Source organism: Melanaphis sacchari, unplaced genomic scaffold (genome assembly GCF_002803265.2).
Source record: "Melanaphis sacchari strain LSU unplaced genomic scaffold, SCAv2.0 Contig50_pilon_pilon, whole genome shotgun sequence".
NCBI classification, from domain to species: Eukaryota; Metazoa; Arthropoda; class Insecta; order Hemiptera; family Aphididae; genus Melanaphis; species Melanaphis sacchari.
The window spans coordinates 2,554,023-2,579,848 of NW_020271344.1; the positions used below are offsets into that span (position 1 = coordinate 2,554,023).

Below are 25,826 nucleotides of genomic sequence, written 5' to 3' on the forward strand. Positions count from 1 at the left end.
TGTTTCACCATTAAATATGATTATAATTAACATTCGTAACTTCATAAGATCATAAAAATATTATATATTCTACTATATAGATAGATAGTTGTAATAAAATGAAGTTATAAATGTTATAATAAAATATTGGAGTAGTTCATACTTCGTAACAGTGATTTTATTTATAGCAGTTGTATAACCCTGTATATTAAATACTAACTATACATAGAATAGGCACTTAATCCAGACATATTTAATTCAAAATAAAATCTTCCCAGTTATTATTTAGCTACTTTATAATTATGTTTTTAGTATTGCTATTTGCTGTATAAAATATTGTTTTTTTTACAGCTCACTATATTTATTCTGGTAATAACTAATAGTTAAATAATTAACAATTATTTATTAATAATAAATAATAAATTAAAGTATACTCAATATTTTTCCAATTAGTATACAAAAATATTATAATTTCACATTAATATACATCAATATTTAAATTTTAAACAGTTTAGTATTAAAGTGTTTAAGTACTTAACTATATAACAATTTGTAAACATTATGTAGGATCTTTTCGTGATTTTGTAAATTAGTAAAAACCATTTTAACTGTAAAAAAATTGTTATCAAATTAAATAAAAAAATTATAACAACAAAATACCATAGGTACTTTAAAAGAGATACAAATATATTTACTTTTTGGTTATCATAATATAATACTGAAAATTATTAAATTATTTGACATACAATACAGAAATTCTTTTTAACAAAATAATAATAAAATCTTAAGAACAAATGTAAAAAAAAAATATTATGATTCTATTTATTATTTGGGTTTCCAAATCGGTCCATTGTTTTCACCTGAGCAGTTAAGTCAATCTGAACTTTTTTCCTTAAATAAAATATTGGACAATCTCTACTAGTGCAAATGACTTCTTCGTGTAAACTTCCTTGACAACGTTGACACTCGGTCCATAACCGGCAAAACTTTTCCTGTAGATCATTCACTTTAACTCGTTCTTGATAATATAGCTCACCTTGTTTAGGCATACAATATTTGCATAAAGCATTTTTCTCTTCATTAGTAGGCAGTACACTTTTACACCCCAGACAAACTTCTTTTTTTTTTGTGAAAGCTGATAATGCACTCACTTTAGATGTTACCATGGCTTTTTTTCGTGTATGATCACCTTTCAATAATACAGATTCTGCTTTGTCTCCGAGGATAGGAGAAAAAATTCGGACCAAAGGTTTTGACAGTTGATTTTCCAAATAATAGTTAAAATCAATAGGTATATTGTTTTCTAAAACAAATATCGGATCTTCTGCTCGTTGATATGCTGGAGTACCCTTAGTACCTGTAATTAGAATATATGGTATACGGTCACCTAACTTTGGTGCATTTCCGGGATCTCTTTTTTTCATCTTAATAGATAACTCCACATGAGCTTGTTTTGCAGTGTAATCATTTTTGGTCAACTCCTTTGTAATTACCAACTGTGATATGTCAATTCGATTGCATAACAAATCACTAATAACTTCTTTTGCATAGGCAACTGCACCATCGGGATCTCTATCAATAAGCAATTTTTGCAAACAGGTGTTAATCATGTTAGATACTAAAGGTGAATTATCTCTGCGTACTGTCTCTAATCCCTTACAGTCCATCTTGTCATATTTGTCAGGTCTTGTAAAATAAAGGCCAGCATAACGTTTTTTATTAATTAATAAATAAGGAAAATAAACTTTTTCAAAATCTAATTTAATAGGATTTATAAATTTTGTTGTTACATATTCAGCAGCTTCACGTCCCAATTCCATTGCTTTCTCAATAGACTTCACTCCAAATTTTACCATAACAGAATCGGTGTCTCCATAAATAACTACAGCGTCATGTTCATAACCATTTGCTATGCAATATTTTTGTTCAACCTCTTGCTTAGTACGTTCAATCATCATTCTACCATATGAGGTAACACTTGTTGATATTTCTAAACATGGTAACTTACCTACTTGAGCTCCAGTAAACCCATATACTGAATTTGCACTAATTTTTAAAGCCAATTGCCGACCATCTAAGACTTTTTTTTTGAAAGGATCAGTTTCGGACTTCAAATCTGTTTTTGCTTTTTTACGTGCAGATAATAAATTTTCTAAAATTTCAGGTAATAGTCCCTTTCGTATGGATTTAGACAAAAAGTAACTACCAGAAGGAGTTTTAGTATAATCACTTTCAGACAAGTTTAAAAGATTTATTGTTTTTTGAGTCAAAAGTGTAGTATAACATAAATTATGAGCCATCATAATACTTGGATACAAAGAAGTGAAATCTAATGTAGCGATTGGGTCAGCATAATAACCTTTAATAGGTTCAATTACAGTCGCTCCTTCAAATTGTTCATCTTGCATACCACCAGCCATAGTAGGCATTATATAATTTTTTTCTTGTGCAAGACGAAGTAATTGAGATACAACTTTAGCCTGCTGACCTCCAGTTAAAAGACTTCCTAATGGAACACCAGTTACTCTGGCCATTTCCATGTAATTAATTAAACACATAAGTTTATCTAATAGTTTCAATGGAAGGAATGCATCTTTTAAACAGTACACTGCTAGACGACGTCTTGTTTGTGGTGTGCCATTTTGTAAATCTGTTATAATACTGTGATGGACATCTTCTTTTTGTTCTTGTAAAAAATGATAACTGACAGAGTTTAATGAATATGACCGTAACTTATAGTCTCGCACTAATACCAAGTATAAATCAAAAGGAACTCTTCCGTCAATATTAACACTTTTATTTTCTCGTCGGCCCATTTGTTTACTTTGAATAACTTGTTCTCTTATAATAGATTGTATATTTTTGATGCGTCCCAAGAAATTGAAATTCTTTGTTTGCAAATGTTTTGCACGATTCAACAAATAAGGTAAATCAAAATTATTAATATTATAACCAGTAATAATGTCAGGATCACATTCTCGAACAAATGCAGCCCATTTTTCAAGCATATTATTTTCTTTTTCACAACTTATAACTTGACTGCCAACTATGGGTGCACATGTATTCAATGTAAACACATTTCTAATTAATCTTTTGTTTTCTATTTGTACCATATTAGCTATTTGTATAACAGGATCTTTGTCTGCTTCGGGAAATATACCTTTACGGCCAGCACATTCAATATCAAAGCTGAGAATTCGAAAAGGTGCAACTTTGCTCCACTCACCCTCTGGAGCATGAGCTATTATTTTTTGCCAACCAACATCTACCTCAAATTGACATCTAGATTGTCCTTTTAATTTTGAATTGGAATCACGTATTGTGTAAGAGCCTGCAGGAAGTTCGATCCAGCTACAACCAACAATTTTTAAATCTACCATAAATCGCATATCATAATCAACATTAGTTTCAAACATTCTATAATTATGTCCAGAAAATGTAGGTAATACTGTTTCTTTTTCCAGAAGTCTTTTTGCTGCAGGTACCAATTTTGGTAAAGCCATAGTTATTTTTAAATATTTTTCAAATTCTTCGCCATGATAACCATAAAGGTTTATCTTTTGAACTATTTCAACCATGAGAACGGGTTCCTGCACTCTATTTTGATTTCCACGCATATCACTTAAAACAACTGCGTTTAAACGGGTTTTAAACTCTTTACAATGTTCAGGACCAAATCCTTCAGGAGCGCTAGTATAAAAGTATGGAGAATACCCATGCACATTACAGCATACAGAATTACCATCCATGGTAATTCCAAACATTCGAGTAATGGGAACTAAGCCAGTTTGTGCACCACTCATTCCTTTTATTGGTTCTCCAATATAATTGTCAATAGTAAGTTGTTGAAAAGCTAAAGATTCAGTAACTGGATTAATTTCTTTCATTGCAGGTCTACTCCACAAAGCACTGGAGTCTTCTTGGTCAGGACCCTCGCCCAATAGATCTGGTGAGGATTCAAGTTCTTTGTCCATTTCTTCCATAATTGCAAGATCATTTTCAAACAGTAATTGTTCATCATCTTCAACTTTAAATTTTTTGTTTAAATTGCCTTGCTTATCCGAAGAATTTGGTCTTTTTTTATTAAACATCTTGCTTGAGATTTAAAAACTTCTGCAATAAAAACAAATTCAATAAAGGGTTTTACTGAGATTTAAAAAATGAATTTAAATTTAAATTATAAATTAAAATTTCATCTAACCTAGGAAATTATGGTGTAAATAAAGTACTTAACTCAAAATCTATGGTACTTATATAATTTTATAACATATGCCAACATAAAAATAGATTATTATTTAATTATAAATAGTATTTACCTATATAAATAAATTTTAAATAATTTCCAATCCAACCACTAAGTAAATATATGTAAATGCTTGAAGTTAGTAATATAAATTAAACTTTGTTTTTACAAACTTAATTAAATCTAAAATATACATAAAGATATATCGTAGATAGATTGATAATTGTTCTATTTTAACATATTCAAATGTCATAATTAAATTAAAACTTAATTTCCAAATTATAAATTTGTATTAAGTAATTAAGATAATAATATCTGTAATTTTCAATATATTTCTAAACTTGAAGCAGTAAATTCATTCAACTGTTGACACTCTTAATAATAACATTTGTGGAATACATTATTATTTTGTTGAAAACCCATATTTATTAAATTAATAATGCTAATTAGGTACAAATAAGAAAAACAACATTCTATACATATGAATCAGAAACAAAAATATTTTTTAATAAAATTCAGTATGTGATACAATATGATATAACAGTTTTAAATAATCTAAAAAATAAATACAAATTAAAAAACTTATTAACAAAAAAATCTAACTTTTAAGTTCTTCTATAACTCAAAATATCAAATTCATTTGAATTAAAAAACAATATCTACTTAGATTTAATTTTAATTGAATTATTCTATATATTTTATTAATTTAAAGCACCAGTTTAGATACTTTTATAATCCATAATCAAATCTAGGTTAAATAAAATATAATTATAATACTGATTACTGACCTGTACAGTAAATTATTAAATTGTGCGGTTAAATTGATATTATCGTTTATAAATTTGTTTACATCGTTAATTGTTAACATGGCACACTGAGCATAAACCTTTGATCATCGATAATCAGCAATTCTGAAAAAAAATTATATACATTATACATGCATTTATAAACTATAATAATAAAATAAAATGACTGAATACAGTTACATTATCTGTTAAAATAAGTAACCTTATAGAAACTATAATAATATATACCTACATATTAGAATTTTTTCATTGAATATTATTTATACACCTACTATTAATTGATAATTATATGAAATATAATAAAATGTAGTATACCTGTCAATAAATACATTTGTGATTTCAAAGTATGAATGTAAGAAAAATGAAATATTAATTTCTTATAACAATCTACATTATTAACAAAACTTGTATTATATCATTAAAAAACTAAGAAACAGAAAAATTTAATAATAATTAAATCTATTATATGTTTTTAAATTATAGTGATTATCAAAATTAACAAAGATAATTTGTTTAATGTATAAAAGTAATAAGTAATAACAATTCATTATAAAATTTTGTCCAACTAACATTTGAATTAGTTTATACTTTATTTAATTAAAGTATTATCTGAGAATTTTAATTAATTTTTATGTTTTTTATGCTTAAATAACAAGATTAAATCACTTAATTAACTTTCAAAAAGTTTAGTACTGATACAACCTATATTTTGCGTATTAAGTTTTGTTTAAATTAGTTTATCAGATTTCCAAGTTGGTATAGAACGTGAATATCAAAAGTAGGGAGAGTTTTATGGAATACATTTTGAACAGGCATGATATAAGTTATAGGCAAAACAAAAAAAAAACACATGTGTGTTCATTCCGTCTTACAAATGTATGAAATAGCGAATTTGTGTTCAGTAGAACACATTTTATGTTGTTAACCTTAATATTACAGTAAATTTACCAAATGTAAAGGTAAGAATATAATTGTAGACATCTCAGACTTTTATTGATACCCTTTTACATTTTAAAAGAGTTACGAGCATTATAAAATTATAACATGTTACATAGTTAGGTTTAACTTATAATGCTATGTTATTTAAAATGGAAGAAGCAAATAATAGTTACACGTCTTTTATAGTCCTATCTTTTAATATTTATAAGACTTGAAATTATTTCATTATTGAAAGCTTATTTATTAAATCTACTTATTTAACTATTTAGCATAAACCATTATTACCTGCCTTTATTTCACAAATATACTTAACCCACATAATAAAATGAATAATCAAGGATGATTTTTTTTATAACAGGTAGTCTATAAAATATAATTAAACTGTACACCTAACTAAATGAAAATAAATAAATAAATTTAATTTATACTTTATAAATGATAACATATATATATTGTAGTTTAATAGTGAAACCTATAGTTCAATAACACAAATTGTAGTAACTGTTATTATTATTTAAGCAAATTACAATAATATTTTCGTTATTTAAATGTATATACAAAATGTAGGCATAAGATTAATTTATATAATCAAATACAAAATTAGATACAATTTAATACATACTATTACTGTTTCACGTTTTTAACTCGATCTGACAGTGTTTTTGTTATCAACTTTGAAGCAGAATATTGAGACTGAAACCGTCAAACCGATTTACTGAAACCGTGTGTCCGTGCCAGCTGCCTGCTAATCAAATTAATAAAATCAATTAAAGGTTTAAGGTATCAAATTCCAAAACAGAACAAAAAACAAGTCGATTCGGGCATAACCGACCGAGAGAACCTATAAGTTACGAACGACTACGTATTAATAGAATATACTAATATGTATAATACCTGTGCACTTTCAAAGTCAAAAGAAAATTTTTAATTTTATAAAATAAAAATTAACACGACAGCTACAGATCAGTAAGTACAGACTAAAACAAAATAACCTAAAAAAAAAGCGGGAAAAAATTGATAACCCTTTCCATAAACCGGCACATTATATACGTTACAAACGTAGATATTAGATAACATACAAAAGGGCCACTGAAAGTCTAAAGTCCGAATGACTCTGATAGTCTGATACTCAGATCTCAGATCACTCAGATCACGAAATCTGTAATGTGAATTGTGAATTGTGATCTTAATTATGAGCTCTAATTACAAAATATACGACAGACTTTGGAGCAACTGGTAACAGACCAACAGGGTAGGTAAGAATAAAATTAATAATAAATAATAGGTTGTTTTAAATTTGTATTTATTAATAATTCCATAGTCTTAAAAAGTATATTATTTGTTATTTAATATAAAAGAATAGGTCTTTTTATGTACCAAGTTTCTGAAAACACTATAGAGCTATTTAACGATTTTTTTTTTTTTTATTTGAGTTATACCAATTAATTCCCCGAGTGTCCCTAAGTCTCCCAATTTTTATTTTTTGTTTGTAGTGATAAGAAATGGGGAAATATATTTAAATGTTATAGTTTTTCAGCGAAGCATTTAAATAATTTTACGATTTTTTCGAAAAATTGTTGAATTGTAAAAATTATAGTATTATAGTATATTATATCATATAAATAATTGAAATTAAGTTCATTACTGCGCACAGAAATCGACTAATTAATAAAATATAAATAATAATATATGGTGATAAAACTCACTACGCATTTAAACAACCCAACAACTAAAAAAATCAACAGTGTTAATTTTTACCAAGTCCATACATGTGTAAATATTTTTTATATATTATTCAATGTTTATTATATATGTGACATACCCACAATTTAAGATAATACTTAAATCTAAGATTTTATCTTAATTAATAACATCTATATAGTACTTATTACCATATTATTGATACAGTAGTACCTATTATTTTTACTTATTTAACAATAATTATTATTTATATTCAAAACGATTATGTAAAATATAAATATTAAAATAAACTTCATTTTATCATCATAATTGTCATAATAGTCTTTAAATATATATTGTTGATTTCCTTTGACCATCATTTAATACTTCAGTACAAACAGTTGAAATAAATAAATAAATATATAAATCTTTAATAAATAATACTTTTCTTTAATTATATATAGGTACTAAAATACATAAAATAATATTATTTCAGGCTAATATGATTATGAACAAAATAATTATAGATATAAGTATTAGTAATAATCACCACTTATCATTGATCTGGATTATTGAAGGTTGAATTATGGCAAACTATGAGCGGTATCTTCCACCGTGGATGACAGAAAAACCAGTAAGAAAACTGTATATCAGACCTTCAATTACTTCTATTTTTATCATGTTCCCAATTTATTTTAAATTATATGTAGACTCAGGGCCGGACTGGGTAGGCAGGATACTGGGAGTTTTCCAGTGGGTTGCTTGTACTCATAAGGATTTTTTTTTTTTAGGTTTATCGGTTAATGCATAAACGACACAATTTTGCAAAAGAGTTCAAACCTTAACAAATTATTTGATATGTATTCTGGTTCTGGATTCTAAACATATGCATTTTAAATAAAATTTATAGCATTTCTTTGTACTAATCAAAATTTAATTTTTTTAATTTTTAATAATAATTTTAAGTGTTCAAATTCTCAAAATAATATATAATTTCATATGAAAGTATATGCTTTTTTTAAGGTTGTTTTTATAGGTTTTCCTAAGTGGTTAAATAGACTGATTTTTTTATTTTCCCGGGAGAAATTTTTGACCCAGTCTGGCCTGTATAAACTTCAGATACTTATCTTTCTTTTTACCTTCAAATAAATATTTGATCTAAATTAAATTTACTGTGCATTTAGAACATTTTACTTTGTTTATTATTATTAGGTTATAAATAAAACAAAAGAGTTTATTCAGTTTAAAGGACAAATTAAACAGTGCATATATTCAAATATTTTAGCATCATACGCAGAGGAAATTTTGTAAGTTTAGTGTGTTTTACTACTCATTGTATCGTATATTCAATATACACTTAAAAAATGTTTTCAACACATTACCTTTAAATTAATTTATTCAACTCTATACGATTCATTGAGTTACAATATTTATAAAATATTGTTTTATCAAGTTACAACATTCTATCCTTTTTATGCGTTTAGGACCAAGATTGAATCTAGCAAGATAAATGAAGTTGTATATGGTTTTGATATGGAATGGCCAGTAACTTTTGACCGAAAATCAAAAAAAACTGCTCTTATACAAATTTGCACTGACCATTCCACATGTTATTTATTCCATGTATGTGTCTTAAAATTATTTTTCACTTGATGCCTGCTGCCTTATAATGCTAGTTATTTAAATTTGTATAACATAGGTATATCATATCATTAAACTTCCATCAATATTTGTAAACCTCATTAATCATCCAAGAGTTAGATGGTCTGGTGTATGTATTAAAAAGTAATTTTTTTCTCAAATTAACTTAAATAAATTATATTTAATAATACTTTAACTTATATTTAATTACACTCTATACTTTTTGTTTATAGTGATTTTTTAAAGCTTGGAAGAGATTTCAACATTGATGTTAGTGGTGCTGTAAATCGTATTATTGATTTAGGTACTTATACCAACCAAGTTTTGTATTTTGATTCATCTATTAAATGGAGTATGGCCAATTTGGTTAAACGATTAGTAAGTTTGTTAACGTACGCATTATCTAAGACAAATAATCATGTATAAATATTTATTTTTGATAGCTTAAAAAAGATGTGAATAAAGACGTAAATATTCGTATGAGCAATTGGGACAACATAAATTTAGATCAAAATCAATGTATGTATGCAGCAACTGATGCCTTTGTAAGTGTAATTAAATATAAATAAAACAATTTTGTATGGACAATTTCAACATAATCAGTTGTTTCATTAATATTCTTTATTATTTTAGATTTCTTTAATATTGTATGAACATCTAAGAAGATTTGATAAAGAAGATGAACTCCAGATTAATTAAACTATTAAAATTAGGGAAAATGAGTTATGATTCGTGTCTTAAATTACAAAACCATTTATCAGAATCTTTAAAAACAACAACCATTAATAATTGTGGTTATCTCATTATTGTAGAACACGAACCTGTTTATACAATAGGCATTAGACAAAAAGATTACAATTCACATTTAGAGGACAATTTAATTAAACTAGGTGCAGAATTCAAACGTACTAACCGAGGCGGTCTAATCACTTTTCATGGTCCTGGACAACTGATTGCTTATCCAATTTTAAATTTAAAAAAATTTAATCCTAGTATTCGGTGGTATGTTACAAATTTAGAAACAACTATTAAAAATCTTTGTAATGAGACTTATGGACTTAATGCAACAACTACGTCCGATACTGGAGTTTGGATTGATAATCATAAAATCTGTGCAATAGGTGTTAGATGTAGTCGATATGTTACTACACATGGCCTTGCTTTGAATTGTAATACTGACTTATCTTGGTTTAAGCATATTGTGCCTTGTGGCCTACAAGGTAAGGGAGTTACTTCTCTCAGTACAATTTTTGAAAAGAACATTTCTGTTAATGATGTGTTGCCATATTTTTTACAACATTTTTGTAAATCATTTTCATGTGACATTGTAAACACTGAAATTGATAAAATAAATTAATTCAATGTTATAATAAGTTAATAGAATACTAGGATAATGTGAAAACATTTAGATATTTTTTGTAAAACTATTTATTTATTTTTATCATTTGTTTGTATCTTATATTAGTTATATTTAGTATGTAGAAAACTAACAAAGTTATTATTTTTGTTGTTAATTTATAAATTTCCTATAAAAAAAATATTATATTCAATATTACAATTTGTTATTCATTGTCTAGTATTATTAATAAATAAAATAATAATTATCAAAGAAATTTGAGAACTTATTTTATAAAATTGTTAAGGAAATTAATAATTATTATTAAAATAATTTAAACCAATTAAACATAAATTATTAGCAAAGCCTGTTTAATAAATTGCCTCCAATATGTGTATGAATTATAAAATGGGTAAAGATAGAACAATTTTTTTTTCAAGTGAAGTAATCTACTTACAATTATTATAGTAAAATAATTCAACTTCATTGAATACAATTTTAATGAATTGTTTGTTTCAGTTAGGCTTCAGGTAAAAATTATATGATAAAAATCTTAGTAGAATAAAGATGTTTAGCACCATCTGTTTTTCAATTTTTTATCATCTATTCCAAATGACCTCAAATAATCATTTATTATTTAACTAAGTATTCAAAATTAATATTTTATTTTTGAATTCAAGAACCTGCAGATTAGGCTGTTGACTCCAATTTGTACTACCTATATATTTTTATTTAAATTTGTTTTGCTTCTTAATTGCATTTGATTGTGGGCGTCTGTTTCTCTACCAATTTTGTTTTAATTTATTATACAAATACATTTTTTTATATGTTTGTTAAACTTTGATTATCTATCCCAAGATGACCACTGAATAATCATTAATTTACAAATCTTATATCGTTAATAATGATTTTGATTTTAAAACAATTTAAAATGCCTAATTTGTAAATTGACGAGTTTTAATTAATTATAAATTATTATACTTTATAGATATAATTATTGTAATAGTAAATATGAATTAGTAATCAAACATTTTAAATTTCAAATCTTTTGAATAATAAAAAAAAAAAATTATTTTGTATTGCATATTATTATATTTTATTACTATTATTTGTTTGTATAATTAATAAATAATATAAAACAAAATAATAAGCAAAATACAATTATAATTTATTAAATACTTTAAAATTTGATAATTATTTCTGCCCCTTAAAATTAACGTTACTTAACATAGTATTTTCGATGTGCCGTTCAATATACAATTTCTATGAAGTTCAAGCTTTCAAAACAGAAGCAAAATTAGAAATTTGCAAGGGAAAGAAGTTGTACATTTTATTACAAATCTATAAACCTCTACAGTTATACTATTTTTAAAAAAGGACAACAGATTTTTAATATAAAAGTTGATTATGAAATAGAAGTTAATATAAAATTATATTAATAATTATTATAAAAATATTTGATATTCGATTATACAATAAGTATGAAATCGGTACCTACTAATTAACTTTATGACACTAGATTCAATTTTCTAGGTCTTTTAGAAATATTATCAATTATACAATCTCAGGTTCAGTCTATTTAGGGTTACTTTAATATTTATAAACAGTCAACTAAGTTGACTCATTTAACTTATCCTGAAAAGTGAAAATGATTTAAATTAGGTAGGTACTAAGTTTTCTTTTTTTTTCATTTTATAACAGAACGTTTGAATAACACAATAATTTACAGTAGGTATGATTGTATGTGTAAATTAATATATATTTTTTCAAATTTTCCAATGACAACTTATTACATTAAATAGGTACTAAAACAGTAAAACAATTGGCATTTTCTAAATCACTAAAATTAAAAGTACTATAAATAAAAAAATTTAGAAGACGCTAAATTGCCAATGGCTAGGCTTGACATACACAAGATTAAGTATTATAAATACTATTTTGAAAGAAATTACTTTCTTTCAATAAATAGGTACCTATTATAGAAAATTTGTACAATTGTGCAATTATACCTACGTGTGTATTAGCGAGTAGCAATAACAGTTGGGTATCGAATACCGGATTGCCTTATTTCAAGAATAGGAAATATGAGTAGGTATACAATAGGGTTCGAGGCAATATCAGCTGCGTCGATAACTATACAGTATACACTAATCATGCATAGGGTTGCCAAACTGCCATCCAACCCGATATTTCGGGACTGTCAACGATATTGAGCTCTCTATTCCAACAAAAGACCAAAACGTCCAGATTAAAACTATGTATGGCATATTTCGCTTTATTGCATACAAATATGAATGAATCATCAATCATAGCCGTTAATTATTACATGACTTGCGCAGAGTTCTATCAGTATATTAAAGGGAAAAAGAACTTGAAAAAAGCAAAATCTTCTGAAAAATATGGCCATTTAGGTACTTCTGCAATAAATTAAAAATATTTTCTTTGTATATAAACATAATGTAGGTATAAACAAATAATTTATTTAAAATAAAGAACTCCAATTTTTATTTTAAAATTGAGTATTTTTATACACTCGATCTTGTAATTCCTAGTACGTTTCAATTGAGACCCTAGCCAAATATGGCAACCCTATACTTGCATTACAAATTCACTAATTCACTATAATACAATTAAACTTACATACTTTTTCTTTGTTCTGAAAATATATTACATTTGAATTGTTATTGCCTACCTCAAGTTCTCAACAATAGTATTGTAATCAATGTAAAATGTCTATCACTCTTTATCAATTTTTTTTATTAAAATTTTAACAGAAAAAACTTTAAAGGATGTGTCACATATTCTCATCAACACCTTATTTACGTCACTGCTTTAACATACATATTGGCTAAACCAGACGTCATACTTTTATTGAGATATTATGAATACTTATACTTCTCATTCCCTATGAAACAGGATAATATAGTAATATTTTACCAATTCAATATATGATAACAATTCAAAAAAATTTATTTTATAACTGTTTTAATACTTTTAATATAAATTTCAGTATCGTTTAGTATACAACTGATATTTTTTTATTTTTACCGTAATGTAAAATGATATCCAGTTCGTTGATATTGTTGCATACTTTATTATTAATTACAATTCTTTGATTACTTTCTGTGAATACTAAATACTCTAAAATGGTACTGTCCATATTTGTAGGATACCGTGTCTGGGAGAGTGTAATTAAAATTTAGGTAAATCTAATGTAAACTATATAATATATAATCCTTCACAAATAGTTTCTTAGGAAGTAATTTCATGAAAAAATATGCATTATAATTGCTCCCCAAAAAAAAAAAATAATAATAATAATTACATTAAACAAGTTATGTTAAATTATGTTCATAAAAATATCATTTTGAAATAAATAATTTAATTTGAAAAAATTAACTCTGGTATAATAGGCTGGTTAGGTTAGGACTTCGTGGCCACAATTTCACATAAATATTACGTTATATTTTGTTATGCATACATAAATTTTAAATATAAATATAATGATACAAAGATGACCAATAAGTAACGAACAGTGACAACTGACAAGTGAGCACTGGCCACTGCTTAGCCTCAGCCCTCCACAAGACAACATTGTGGCTTTGTCTTTTCATCTTTTGTTTCTTTTTGAAGATGCCGCGTTGATCGTTTTTATTCCATGAACAAAAATAATAATGATAATAACAATGACACCGTCAAAAACACATTTTCTAGAAAGTTCTCGAAATTACTATTGTAGAGGGGGAAACTCACCCGCCAACCATAAACCCACCAATCGGAACGATGATCCAGGGGTGAGTTGCATGGGTTCTCGAATATTCCGTATTTTCGTTGTACGCGCCGCCGCTGCCGACTACAGTGAAATCAATTCAGTCTAATAGTCTACTCTACTGGCTTCTCGTTTGCAACTTCTAGCTTGAGACGTTGAGACCAATCATTTTTCTATCTACGCTCGCCGAGTTCGCTGTTCTGTTCCTCAGCTACTTGGTAAGGTTTTTACATTTATACAAATAACTTTTGCTTGAAATCTAGCAAAATATGTCATTAGTTTATTGTCCCCATCCTTCGTCTTAATACGTAAGACGTAACCATTATAATGATTTCGATTTTCCGTGGGCTTCTCTTTGTCCTGTAACTAAAACCCGCGTTTTTACTTTTTACCGGTAGCCTGAACCGTTAATCTCAATTTCCGGTAGTGGCAAGTATTAATGGTCGTGCCATCGCAACTATAGTTCTATCGAGTTATGCCAGTTTTTGATAAGTTAATTTTTCTTTTTTGTATGGTTTTGCTTCCGCTGGCCATACTAGGTCACTAACCAGTAACCGTTATGGCATCCATATTGAATTCTATTCATCTAATACCTATTCAGATTATATTGATTATAAACGATTATTGGTATCTTAGATATCTATTTTAATATTCAAAAAAACCCAATAGGTTTCACGTCTTGTATTGTAATATTATATTGTATGTTTTCATACAATTCAAGAATTTATTTCAAGAGTATCTTTATAAATTGAGTACATCCTATTCTAAGGGCGTAATATTTAAAATTGTATAATAATTTAATTCTTTTAGTTCAATTATCGATTTTTTTTTAAATGCGTCAAAACATGTACCTATACAAAATTAATTGTAGTCAATTTTATAATTAAGTTTACAGCTCCTTAATAATACGCTGTAATACATTAATTTAAAAAAAATAAAAAATGACGAGAATGGTTTAGAATGTTTTTATTGATAAATAAAAACAAAAAAAACAAAATATGTTATCTGGTATAGATGTATAGTTAGTTATGTCTTTAATATTATTGTTACATAATAAACTTCAATATAAGTATATATATTTAAAAGTTTATAAATAATTATTCTTTAGTCATAACTTAGAAGTCAAGTGTCATGAATTATGACTAGCTTATTAATAAAAAAATTATTTGAGAAAAATGAAAGTTAATATCCATATTTAATTATTAAAAAAATATTCATTAATGAATGATTGAATGTATGAATCATTAATTTGAAACAACTATTCTTCACAAGTCATTAATAGATTAATAATAAATGCATTTGTAGTTTGGACCTTAATTGTCTTGTGTTTATCATATCACTGTTTAACTGTATTGACAATTTAAATAACTTCAACATTATTTAATCTACTAGTTGGTAATATACTTGATGTTACATGTGTTTTACCTTCCATTTGAGTAGAAATAATAACATTGGGTATATCATGAAGTTTAAATCTCTTTTAAAGAAACATGATATGTTGAACACATACTCGTCACAAAAAATAAATTGTTTTAAAAATATAGTATAATTATTTATATTCCAAAAATTTGTTTAAGATTGGTTTCAATAACCATTATACACTTATCTTTTAATAATCACTAATATTGGTATTTAAAATATGTAAATATAACAAAATAATTTTAGATGATTAATAATAATCTATTAGTATAGAATCATCAAAAGTTAATATATACTATTAATTTAAGATTCAGTTAATCTATTGTGTAATGTATTACACGTCATTTTTCTAAAAAAAAAAATAAATAGTTCAATTATTTAAGCAACAACAAATTAAAATCTCCTTGGCTCAATTTTAAAATTGTATATTAGTGTTAGAAATATTAATATATTTTATAAAAACCTCATGCTAAATCCTTGGTAAATTGATTTTGGATAATCATCAAATGACAAAAAACTGTCGACTGTTCACTAATACCCAACTAAATTTATTTTAGAACGAGTCAATCAACAAAGTTAATCTATTCCTATATCCATAAGAAAAACTATCCATATCAAGAAAAATGGCCAAAACTCCTGCTGTTGGTATTGATTTGGGTACAACCTACTCGTGTGTAGGTGTTTTCCAACACGGCAAAGTAGAAATCATTGCCAATGATCAAGGAAACCGTACTACACCAAGTTATGTCGGTTTCACTGACACAGAACGTCTCATTGGTGACGCTGCCAAAAACCAGGTCGCCATGAACCCCAACAACACAATCTTTGGTAAATATAAGGCTGCTAGTATTTTTATGGATATTTTAATGTATTAATATTTTAATATTACAGACGCCAAGCGATTGATTGGTAGACGTTTTGAAGATTCTACTGTACAAGCTGATATGAAACATTGGCCTTTTGAAGTAATCAGTGATGGTGGTAAACCTAAAATCAGAATTTCTTACAAAGGAGAAAACAAAGTCTTCTCCCCAGAAGAGGTAAATATTATATTTGATTAAAAGATGTAAATTATTAAATGTTAATTTTTTTTTAATTATGTATGAGGTTTCGTCTATGGTTTTGACCAAGATGAAAGAAACCGCCGAAGCCTATTTAGGAAAAACAGTAACTAACGCTGTTATCACTGTACCTGCCTATTTCAATGATTCTCAACGTCAAGCCACCAAAGATTCTGGTACCATTGCCGGTTTGAACGTAATGCGTATCATCAATGAGCCTACAGCCGCTGCCATTGCATACGGTCTTGACAAGAAAACATCTGGAGAACGTAACGTGTTGATCTTCGATTTGGGTGGTGGTACTTTTGATGTATCAATCTTGACCATTGAAGATGGAATATTTGAAGTCAAGTCGACTGCCGGAGACACTCATTTGGGAGGTGAAGATTTCGATAACAGAATGGTCAATCACTTTGTACAAGAGTTCAAACGCAAGTACAAAAAAGACGTGACCACCAACAAAAGAGCGCTGAGACGTTTGAGGACTGCCTGTGAACGCGCTAAGCGTACCCTTTCCTCGTCTACTCAAGCAAGCATTGAAATCGATTCATTGTTTGAAGGAGTCGACTTTTACACATCCATCACTCGTGCCCGTTTTGAGGAATTGAACGCCGATCTTTTCCGTAGCACCATGGAACCGGTAGAGAAATCTCTGCGCGACGCCAAGATGGACAAATCTGCCATTAACGACATCGTATTGGTCGGAGGTTCTACCCGTATCCCCAAAGTACAGAAATTGTTACAAGACTTCTTCAACGGCAAAGAATTAAACAAGTCCATCAACCCCGATGAAGCTGTTGCCTATGGTGCTGCAGTACAAGCTGCCATCTTGCACGGAGACAAATCTGAAGAAGTCCAGGACTTGCTGTTGTTGGACGTCACTCCTCTGTCATTGGGTATTGAAACCGCTGGTGGTGTGATGACTGCTCTTATCAAGCGTAACACAACCATCCCCACTAAACAGACACAAACTTTCACCACTTACTCTGACAACCAACCTGGAGTCTTGATCCAAGTTTATGAAGGAGAACGTGCCATGACCAAAGACAACAACTTATTGGGCAAATTCGAGTTGACTGCTATTCCCCCAGCACCACGTGGAGTCCCCCAGATCGAAGTCACCTTTGACATTGATGCTAATGGTATTTTGAACGTCAGTGCTATTGAGAAGTCTACCAACAAAGAAAATAAGATCACCATTACCAATGATAAAGGACGTTTGAGCAAGGAAGATATCGAGCGCATGGTTAATGACGCTGAAAAATACAAAAATGAAGATGAACAACAAAAGAATATCATTGCTGCTAAGAATGGTTTGGAATCTTACTGTTTCAACATGAAGAGCACAATGGAAGATGAAAAAATTAAGGACAAGATCCCAGAAACTGACAAAACCACAATTTTGGATAAAGTCAATGATACTATCAAGTGGTTGGATGCTAACCAACTGGCTGAAAAGGAAGAATATGAACACAAACAAAAAGAATTGGAAGCCATTTGCAACCCAATTATCACTAAATTATATGCCGGTGCTGGTGGTGGTGCTGGTATGCCTGGTGGCATGCCCGGAGGTTTCCCTGGTGGTATGCCAGGAGGCTTCCCTGGCGGTGATGGTGCTGGAGCTGCTGGTGCAGGTGCTGGCCCAACTATTGAAGAAGTTGATTAATTAATTTAAAATTAAGCACATTCCTATATTAAATAATATGTATTGCTTCTTGAGAAACTACAGTCATTTATCCTTTTTTGTTATAAACAAATAAATACAATTTTTTTTTACCTTAAACCATGCTTTTATTGAATAAAAATTCCCTCTTGGCTATTTACTTATCAATTTAGTAAACATTTTCAATAATGCAAATAAATCATGATAATTAGCATTTAAAAAGTTGAAATCTTAAATTGGTCTTGTGAAATTATGTTAAGTGTTTTTTCTAAAAAATGAACAGTTTTATACTGTTGAGTATGCATATATATTTTTACTAATTATGTATATTTAAAGGTGAGCTGCAAAAAATTAAAATAATTTGCAAGTCCTAACTGTTAGGCTGACTAATAAACATTAATATGGTATGTCGTATGTGGACATTTTAAAACAATAAAGAGACCTCTACTATCAATTTTAATTAAAAAGACTTTATATTTTTATAAAGTTAAAGTTTGTTTACATTTTCCGATTTTGATTTTGAAAAAAGAATTGAACTCAACAGAAAATGTTCTATAGATAGTACGGAATACTTATTAAAAATTTAATCACATTATCATGAGCTATAATTAAAAACTTATAATATGAATTTGTCAAATCATAATTAAAATTGTAAAGCGAAAAATGTACAATTTTCTTTTAATTTTTAATTTCTTTCTAGAATCAAAATCAAACAAAGTTAACTAATTTTAATTTAGTCAAAATTATAAGAAGTTGTAAAATTGCCATAGCAAATTTTAATTTTTATAGTATTGAGTTTTTAAAACGTTCATACGCGTACTTGAGTGGCATCTAATGGCGGCTCCAACGGGTGCGCTCAACAGTTATCAAACAATTACTATTACCGTGAAACCAAAAATAAATTTATTAATGTAATAAGTAATAACCAACTAATCCACCAGAGAACTATTAGTATAACCAGTTATCTGTTTAATAGTAATCTAGTATCGTATATTTTATGACAATAAAATAAACTAAACAAATAAAACAAATTACACACAACTTTTGTTTGGCCGTCAGTCTTAAAGTGGTTGTATTCGATCAGTTCGTGTGAACTTAAAATTTTAATTTCTATGTTTACACCCAAATCTCATTACGCTGATACACTGTAATGGATAAAAATTGGCGTTACAGCGTAAAAACAAAAAAATAAAAAATTGTGTAGTAGTATTACATTCTTATGAAAATGGTGTGAAAATAAACATGCAGCAAGGATTAACATAATTAAATAAATTATCTATACGTCTTTAATATTATAATACATAGTATATGATATATAATGCACCTATTATTGATAAAAACAATTGCATTTTGTAATATATTATTATGAATATTAATTTAGTCTTGGATTGTTAATGGTTAAGTATGTAGATCAGTACTCATTGAATTATAAAAATTCGATCTTATAGTTATTATTATATGAACATTTATTGTAATTATTGATGGTAAAGTAAAATTAATTTACAAAATGTATAGGTACCAAAAATCTAGTCTTGTCAAAGTAAATAAATAAACCTTAGGTAAGTGGTTTTTGTTTCAATTACTTTGAACCACGTATGTATTATAATATATTTTTATTTTTTTATATAAAATAGCATAAATTAATGTCATTAGGTTTTTATACTTCAGCCATTGATGGTTATGGTTATAATACACTTTACGTGGCAAAAATCGAACGACCTCTAAGTTGGTTTTCTACATTTTGGTTGCCACTCTTATGTGTTGTCTCCGTCTTACAAATGTATATGGCAAATTTTTGTAGCTACAATATTAAAGTAAATTTAGTTATGTTTAACCTCAAAGATAAGAATACCATCGGTATTGGTGTTCTCTTGTTGGTTTTTTAAGACTTTTAAATTTTTAAATGAGTTATGAGCATTTTTAAACAATATTTTGCATAAGTATTCATAACATCTACAAGTTATCGAATAATACACACTGTACTCTAAAACAACTGGAAGATCTTTTCATCACTTACTTAATGTGAATATTCAGTATATACTACAAAATGGACAAGTTATTTTGCATTGCAAATCAGTGAGTGATTATTATTCATTAATCATTACCAATTTTGTTCAATAGCAACTGTACGTTAACTACCCGCTAATAAATAATATTGTAATTAAAATAATTATAAAGTAATTGGCAAAAACGAAATTTAACATTATAAATAGCCTAAATGTCATTCTTTAAATAATATTCTTAGCGACTTTCAAAGCTGGATGTTTTTGGATAAACTATACTTACTATCATTGGAACATGTTATCTATCGTATAAATATATATAGTATATTAATGAATAAACTCAACATTAAATAACACTTTAAATACTGTAATTGTTAATTATGTATTAATTCATTCTGGCATTTAAAAAAAATTCTTCAAAACACTAAAATAGTGGATCAGTTAATGATAATTGTCAATGAACATTTAATTCACCCAGAATTTTACACTGCATTTAAAAGAATGTTATAACTAATCAATAGTCATGAAAATAATGCAGTACCTGGTATTTAATAAAATTTTGAGAAACATCACTTTTGCAAAGGTTGGTATCGTAGGTAATTAATTCTGATTGGTATATATTATAAACATTACATTAATAGAATGAATTACAATAATTGGAGGTACAGAACACCTATAACACAGGTTGTGAATACAATTATTGAAACGAAACCATTTATGGATGCTTTTGACAATTAAGTATCAAGCCAACTAAAGGTGTACACTACAGCCAGCAGTTCGCAATTAGGCATTATAAAATATCATAGGGCAATATCACGAGAGGCATTAATAAAAACAAAGTAATGGAATTTAGTGTTTACGAAAGTTTCACTATACACATACCGTACTGTATTTTCACATAGTGCATTTAAATTTCTGACCAAATAAGCTTATTGAAGTATAAAAAATTTAAATGATTAATATAATATTTAAGTATTAGATTTGACACGTGCAATTCTATTTCTATTGATCATTATTAATACCTGTATTGGTTATTTTATCCAAATACAATCAGTAAAGGCAATGTGTACATCTAATGATAAATTTCAATATTTTCTGTACATATTGCACAAAACATCCATTCTGAAATTCAACTTACAGATATAATAACAGGAACAAGGCAGGAATCCAAAAAAATAATAAATAAAAACAATTAATAAATGGAAAGAAAATAGTTTTGAAGTGTTTTATTTGTTGATGTTTTTAGACAAATGTAAACACAAGGTATAGACGGCGGCTATGCTTTCAGTTGGGCCAAATGGATTGTAGTCATAGATGCAGTAATTAAAATCATGTTAAAAAAAATAAATGTAAAAGATACAAATTATATAAACTAAGTTTATAAAAAATATTTTTTAAATTATAATGCATCATAAATACATTAACTAAAAAAAAATATTTTTATAATTATGTCATCCCTATCACTCAGTTAAACATAACTAAAACAAAATTTAAAAATTCTTGAAAATAAAAAATAAAAAACAAAGTTATCATGATATTGAGTAGCACAACACGATTTTTTCCTGCGGAATTCTTTACGATGAAAACAAGGTTGTAACAGCCATTTGGATAGTATTAGAAGTTGGGATGGTATCTGACACCTATGCCAACTTTCGTTTGACCTAACTGAAGGACGTGTGTGCGCTACTGCTACGCCTATTCATTTCTTCTTTTGGGCCTTTTCAGCGGCCTTTGTTACTTTGCCGGCAGACGGATCTTTGAAGTTAACACTCTGGAAGTTTTTAGAAAAAAAAATATTACAAAATGCACAATATACAATAAAAATAATGTAATTAAGCTTAATTTACCTTGATGACACCAACAGCAACAGTTTGCCTCATGTCACGTACAGCAAAACGTCCCAAGGGAGGGAACTCTGAGAAAGCTTCAACACACAAAGGCTTGGATGGTACCAAGGTAATGATGGCAGCATCTCCAGATTTGATGGCCTTTGGATTAGCTTCAGTAGTTTTACCAGTACGACGGTCACACTTCTCTTTGATTTCTGCGAATTTGCAAGCAATATGGGCTGTGTGGCAATCCAACACTGGAGTGTATCCATTGGAAATTTGACCAGGGTGGTTCAATACTATGACCTGAAAATAAGGAAATGGAATATTACTTGACATAAATCATACTAATTATAGATGTAAATTAAGTACCTGGGCAGTGAAATCAGCAGCACCCTTGGGTGGATTGTTCTTAGTGTCTCCAGCAACGAAACCACGTCTCAATTCTTTAACTGAAACGTTCTTTACGTTGAAACCAACGTTGTCTCCGGGGACAGCTTCTACCAAAGCTTCGTGGTGCATTTCTACAGACTTAACTTCAGTGGTGATGTTAGCAGGTGCAAAGACCACAACCATACCGGGTTTCAAAAGACCAGTTTCAACACGACCAACTGGGACTGTTCCAATACCACCAATTTTGTAGACGTCCTACAAATAAATTAAAATTAGAAACTACATATCATAAAAAACATTGATATTTAATTATACCTGGAGTGGGAGACGGAGAGCCTTGTCAGTTGGACGACTGGGTGGTAGGATAGCGTCTAAAGCTTCAATAAGACATTTACCGTCAGCCTTTCCTTCTTTGCGTTCAATATTCCATCCTTTGAACCATGACATCTTGTCGGAAACTTCCAACATGTTGTCTCCATTCCATCCAGAGATGGGAACGAAAGCTACAGCAGCTGGATTGTAACCAATTTTCTTGATGTAACTGCTGACTTCTTTCTTAATTTCTTCGAAACGAGCCTATAAATAACAATTTACAAATTAGTAATGTAGTTAAATTACTATAGTTGACAAATTTAAAAACTTGCTTCGCTGTATGGTGGTTCAGTGGAGTCCATCTTGTTCACACCAACAATCAATTGTTTCACACCCAAAGTGAAGGCCAATAGAGCGTGCTCACGGGTTTGTCCATTTTTAGAAATACCAGCTTCAAATTCACCAGTACCAGCAGCGACAATAAGCACAGCACAATCAGCCTGGGAAGTACCAGTGATCATGTTCTTGATGAAATCTCTGTGTCCAGGTGCGTCAATGATTGTGACGTAGTATTTGGCAGTTTCGAATTTCCATAAAGCAATATCAATAGTGATACCACGTTCACGTTCAGCCTTCAGTTTGTCCAATACCCATGCGTATTTGAAAGAACCTTTACCCATCTAAAATCATAATTTAAAAATTATTATTCATTCAATTTTGAATATTTTGTAAATACTTACTTCTTGGGCTTCTTTCTCGAATTTTTCAATTGTACGCTTGTCGATACCACCACATTTGTAGATCAAGTGACCGGTTGTTGTTGATTTACCGGAATCGACGTGTCCAATGACAACAATGTTAATATGTACCTTTTCTTTACCCATGATTCTAAAAATTAAAAATATACAAATTATAGAGAACTATGTAAATAAATAGTATTGAGAAAAAAAAAGGAAGGAAAACAAAAAACAGGCCTACACCACCACAGGAAAGATCAAATTTAAATGAAATAAATAAGATAATAATATCAATTTATCAGAAATATTAATTAATCAAAAAAAGGCTTAAATAAGTAGGAAACTGCTTATGTAGATGGAACTAGATTAAAACGGAATAAAAAAAAATAAATAAAATTTCCACGTGTACATACATGACGTAGACAGTTACTTAGTCGAGTTCACGAGGAAAACTTTTGAAATGCAAATAATGCAATAAGCCTTAAGGTTAATGAACCGAAAAATGACGCATTATCAAGCTGTTCAACAAAAATGCATCGTGTTCTAACCAATTTATCTCTAGACATGTGTCATGATGACAATGGTACCAACCGATGGCCGGCAGTCGAACTATATTTAATTTCATCAGGATTTTAAACCAATATTTTAGAAAACAAAATTATTAACGGGGTTTTTGTTACTTATGATCAACAAATTTGCGACGGTAGACACGTAATCAATAACGGTAAATGAATAACGCTTTATAAGGTGTGAAACTAGTCAAATACATTGCCACATATACAAAAAAAAAAAAAAATTACCATGAACATAATCATCAAAATTAAGACACTTAATGAACTCAAAATTTAAAAAGGGTAGTTAAAGCTCCAGTTCTACGATTAAAATATACAAAGAAAACGATAAACAGCAAAAAACACGATCGGCATTGTACAGAATCAATGCAGCACGGAAATCTTTGAAGAACAAAGATCCATATTCCAAGTTCTTCAAAATATCTCAAAAATAATCGAAAATTGATATTAATTTTTTTAGATAATGAATGAGACACAGATGTATGAGGAGACCGAACAGCTTTTTCGTAATAGGAAAATAATGCAACGAGTACGGATAGAACGGCAAGGCATTCCGGCCGGCGGATTACGGTTAAATCGTGGCCGAATTAAAAAGGTAAAAACATAATGGAAAAAAGAAATTAAATGGTTTTACTTACAGTTTGTAGTTGACTTGCAATCAAAATTTAAGATTCGAACGGATGAAAATCCTCTAAAAGACTATGAAGCCGATACGGGCGGTTGAAAAATGTTCAATCGACGAGCGGCACACACGACGATAGCAGAGCAGACACAGAAAGAGAGCGATCTCACGAAGCGCACCAGACTGGGGTGGTGGTCAAACGAGAAACATGGCGGCCGGCGCGCCGGTACCGACACAAATAAATCTGATTTGCTTTTTTAATACCATTTAAAACCAAAATATTAATGTTTTCGTTTCGTTAAATATTTATAATTTTTAAAAATATAATTTCTTTTGGCTTGATAAGACTTTTAAGCCTTTTTTAATTAAAAAGTTTCATTTTCTGGTAATGGTTTTGAGATTAATTTACAACAGTACTTTAATGTTACTAGCACTGTAGCCGTTGCCAACCCAAAGACACGTAGTTGTGAAATGGTTTTCAAAATACTTTAAACATTCTTAGTTCTCACGTACCGTGGTTCTGGAATCGTGTTATGAAAATATGAACAATGAACATACCTAGGCTATGTTGTACTTTTAGATACTACATAGTACATACTTACTACGTGATTTACACGTGACTGTGATTTTCAAAATAAAAAATACGAAAAAATTGCAAATTTATAATTATTATTTTTAATATTGAATAATGTAAGACAATAGTAGTTTATATTAATTATTATTTTCTCATTTAATTTTCATTAAAATGTAAATGAGCATGAAATTATTTTATTTATTTTTTATTTAGTTAAATTAAATACGTAAACAAATAATTCAATATTG

General features: G+C 28.4%; 5 protein-coding genes across 8 annotated transcripts; 3 read left to right on the top strand and 2 right to left on the bottom strand.

The window, feature by feature from the left end:
• Window positions 1-735: 735 nt before the first annotated feature.
• LOC112599383 (DNA polymerase delta catalytic subunit) lies at window positions 736-5,099 on the bottom strand. Its single transcript, XM_025346268.1, has 2 exons — window positions 5,011-5,099; window positions 736-4,092 (listed from the first exon to the last, which is right to left on the bottom strand). The coding sequence occupies exon 2, from the start codon at window positions 4,068-4,070 to the stop codon at window positions 798-800; it is 3,273 nt and encodes a 1,090-aa protein (XP_025202053.1). The 5' UTR covers window positions 4,071-4,092; window positions 5,011-5,099; the 3' UTR covers window positions 736-797.
• A 1,827-nt stretch (window positions 5,100-6,926) lies between these two features.
• Window positions 6,927-10,070, top strand: LOC112599384 (Werner Syndrome-like exonuclease). Of its 4 annotated transcripts, none has more exons than XM_025346273.1 (8): window positions 6,927-7,223; window positions 8,226-8,281; window positions 8,860-8,954; window positions 9,132-9,270; window positions 9,347-9,432; window positions 9,522-9,666; window positions 9,732-9,833; window positions 9,922-10,070. In XM_025346273.1, exons 2-8 carry the CDS (start codon window positions 8,234-8,236, stop codon window positions 9,985-9,987), a joined length of 681 nt encoding a protein of 226 aa, XP_025202058.1. In that variant the 5' UTR covers window positions 6,927-7,223; window positions 8,226-8,233; the 3' UTR covers window positions 9,988-10,070. The 4 variants fall into 4 exon arrangements, with proteins under 4 accessions (XP_025202058.1, XP_025202057.1, XP_025202056.1 ...); XM_025346272.1 differs by having other exon boundaries at window positions 6,927-7,219; XM_025346271.1 differs by having other exon boundaries at window positions 6,929-7,223; window positions 8,144-8,281.
• LOC112599408 (putative lipoyltransferase 2, mitochondrial) lies at window positions 10,007-10,645 on the top strand. Its single transcript, XM_025346313.1, has one exon. It carries the CDS (start codon window positions 10,007-10,009, stop codon window positions 10,643-10,645), a length of 639 nt encoding a protein of 212 aa, XP_025202098.1.
• A 3,851-nt stretch (window positions 10,646-14,496) lies between these two features.
• LOC112599328 (heat shock 70 kDa protein cognate 4-like) lies at window positions 14,497-18,656 on the top strand. Its single transcript, XM_025346187.1, has 4 exons — window positions 14,497-14,611; window positions 16,370-16,640; window positions 16,704-16,852; window positions 16,920-18,656. Exons 2-4 carry the CDS (start codon window positions 16,436-16,438, stop codon window positions 18,537-18,539), a joined length of 1,974 nt encoding a protein of 657 aa, XP_025201972.1. The 5' UTR covers window positions 14,497-14,611; window positions 16,370-16,435; the 3' UTR covers window positions 18,540-18,656.
• Window positions 18,657-21,739: 3,083 nt separating this feature from the next.
• On the bottom strand, window positions 21,740-25,170 carry LOC112599329 (elongation factor 1-alpha). The gene is made up of 7 exons (XM_025346188.1): window positions 25,021-25,170; window positions 23,814-23,961; window positions 23,406-23,753; window positions 23,077-23,337; window positions 22,741-23,016; window positions 22,387-22,674; window positions 21,740-22,310 (listed from the first exon to the last, which is right to left on the bottom strand). Exons 2-7 carry the CDS (start codon window positions 23,955-23,957, stop codon window positions 22,239-22,241), a joined length of 1,389 nt encoding a protein of 462 aa, XP_025201973.1. The 5' UTR covers window positions 23,958-23,961; window positions 25,021-25,170; the 3' UTR covers window positions 21,740-22,238.
• Between the last annotated feature and the right edge of the window lie 656 nt (window positions 25,171-25,826).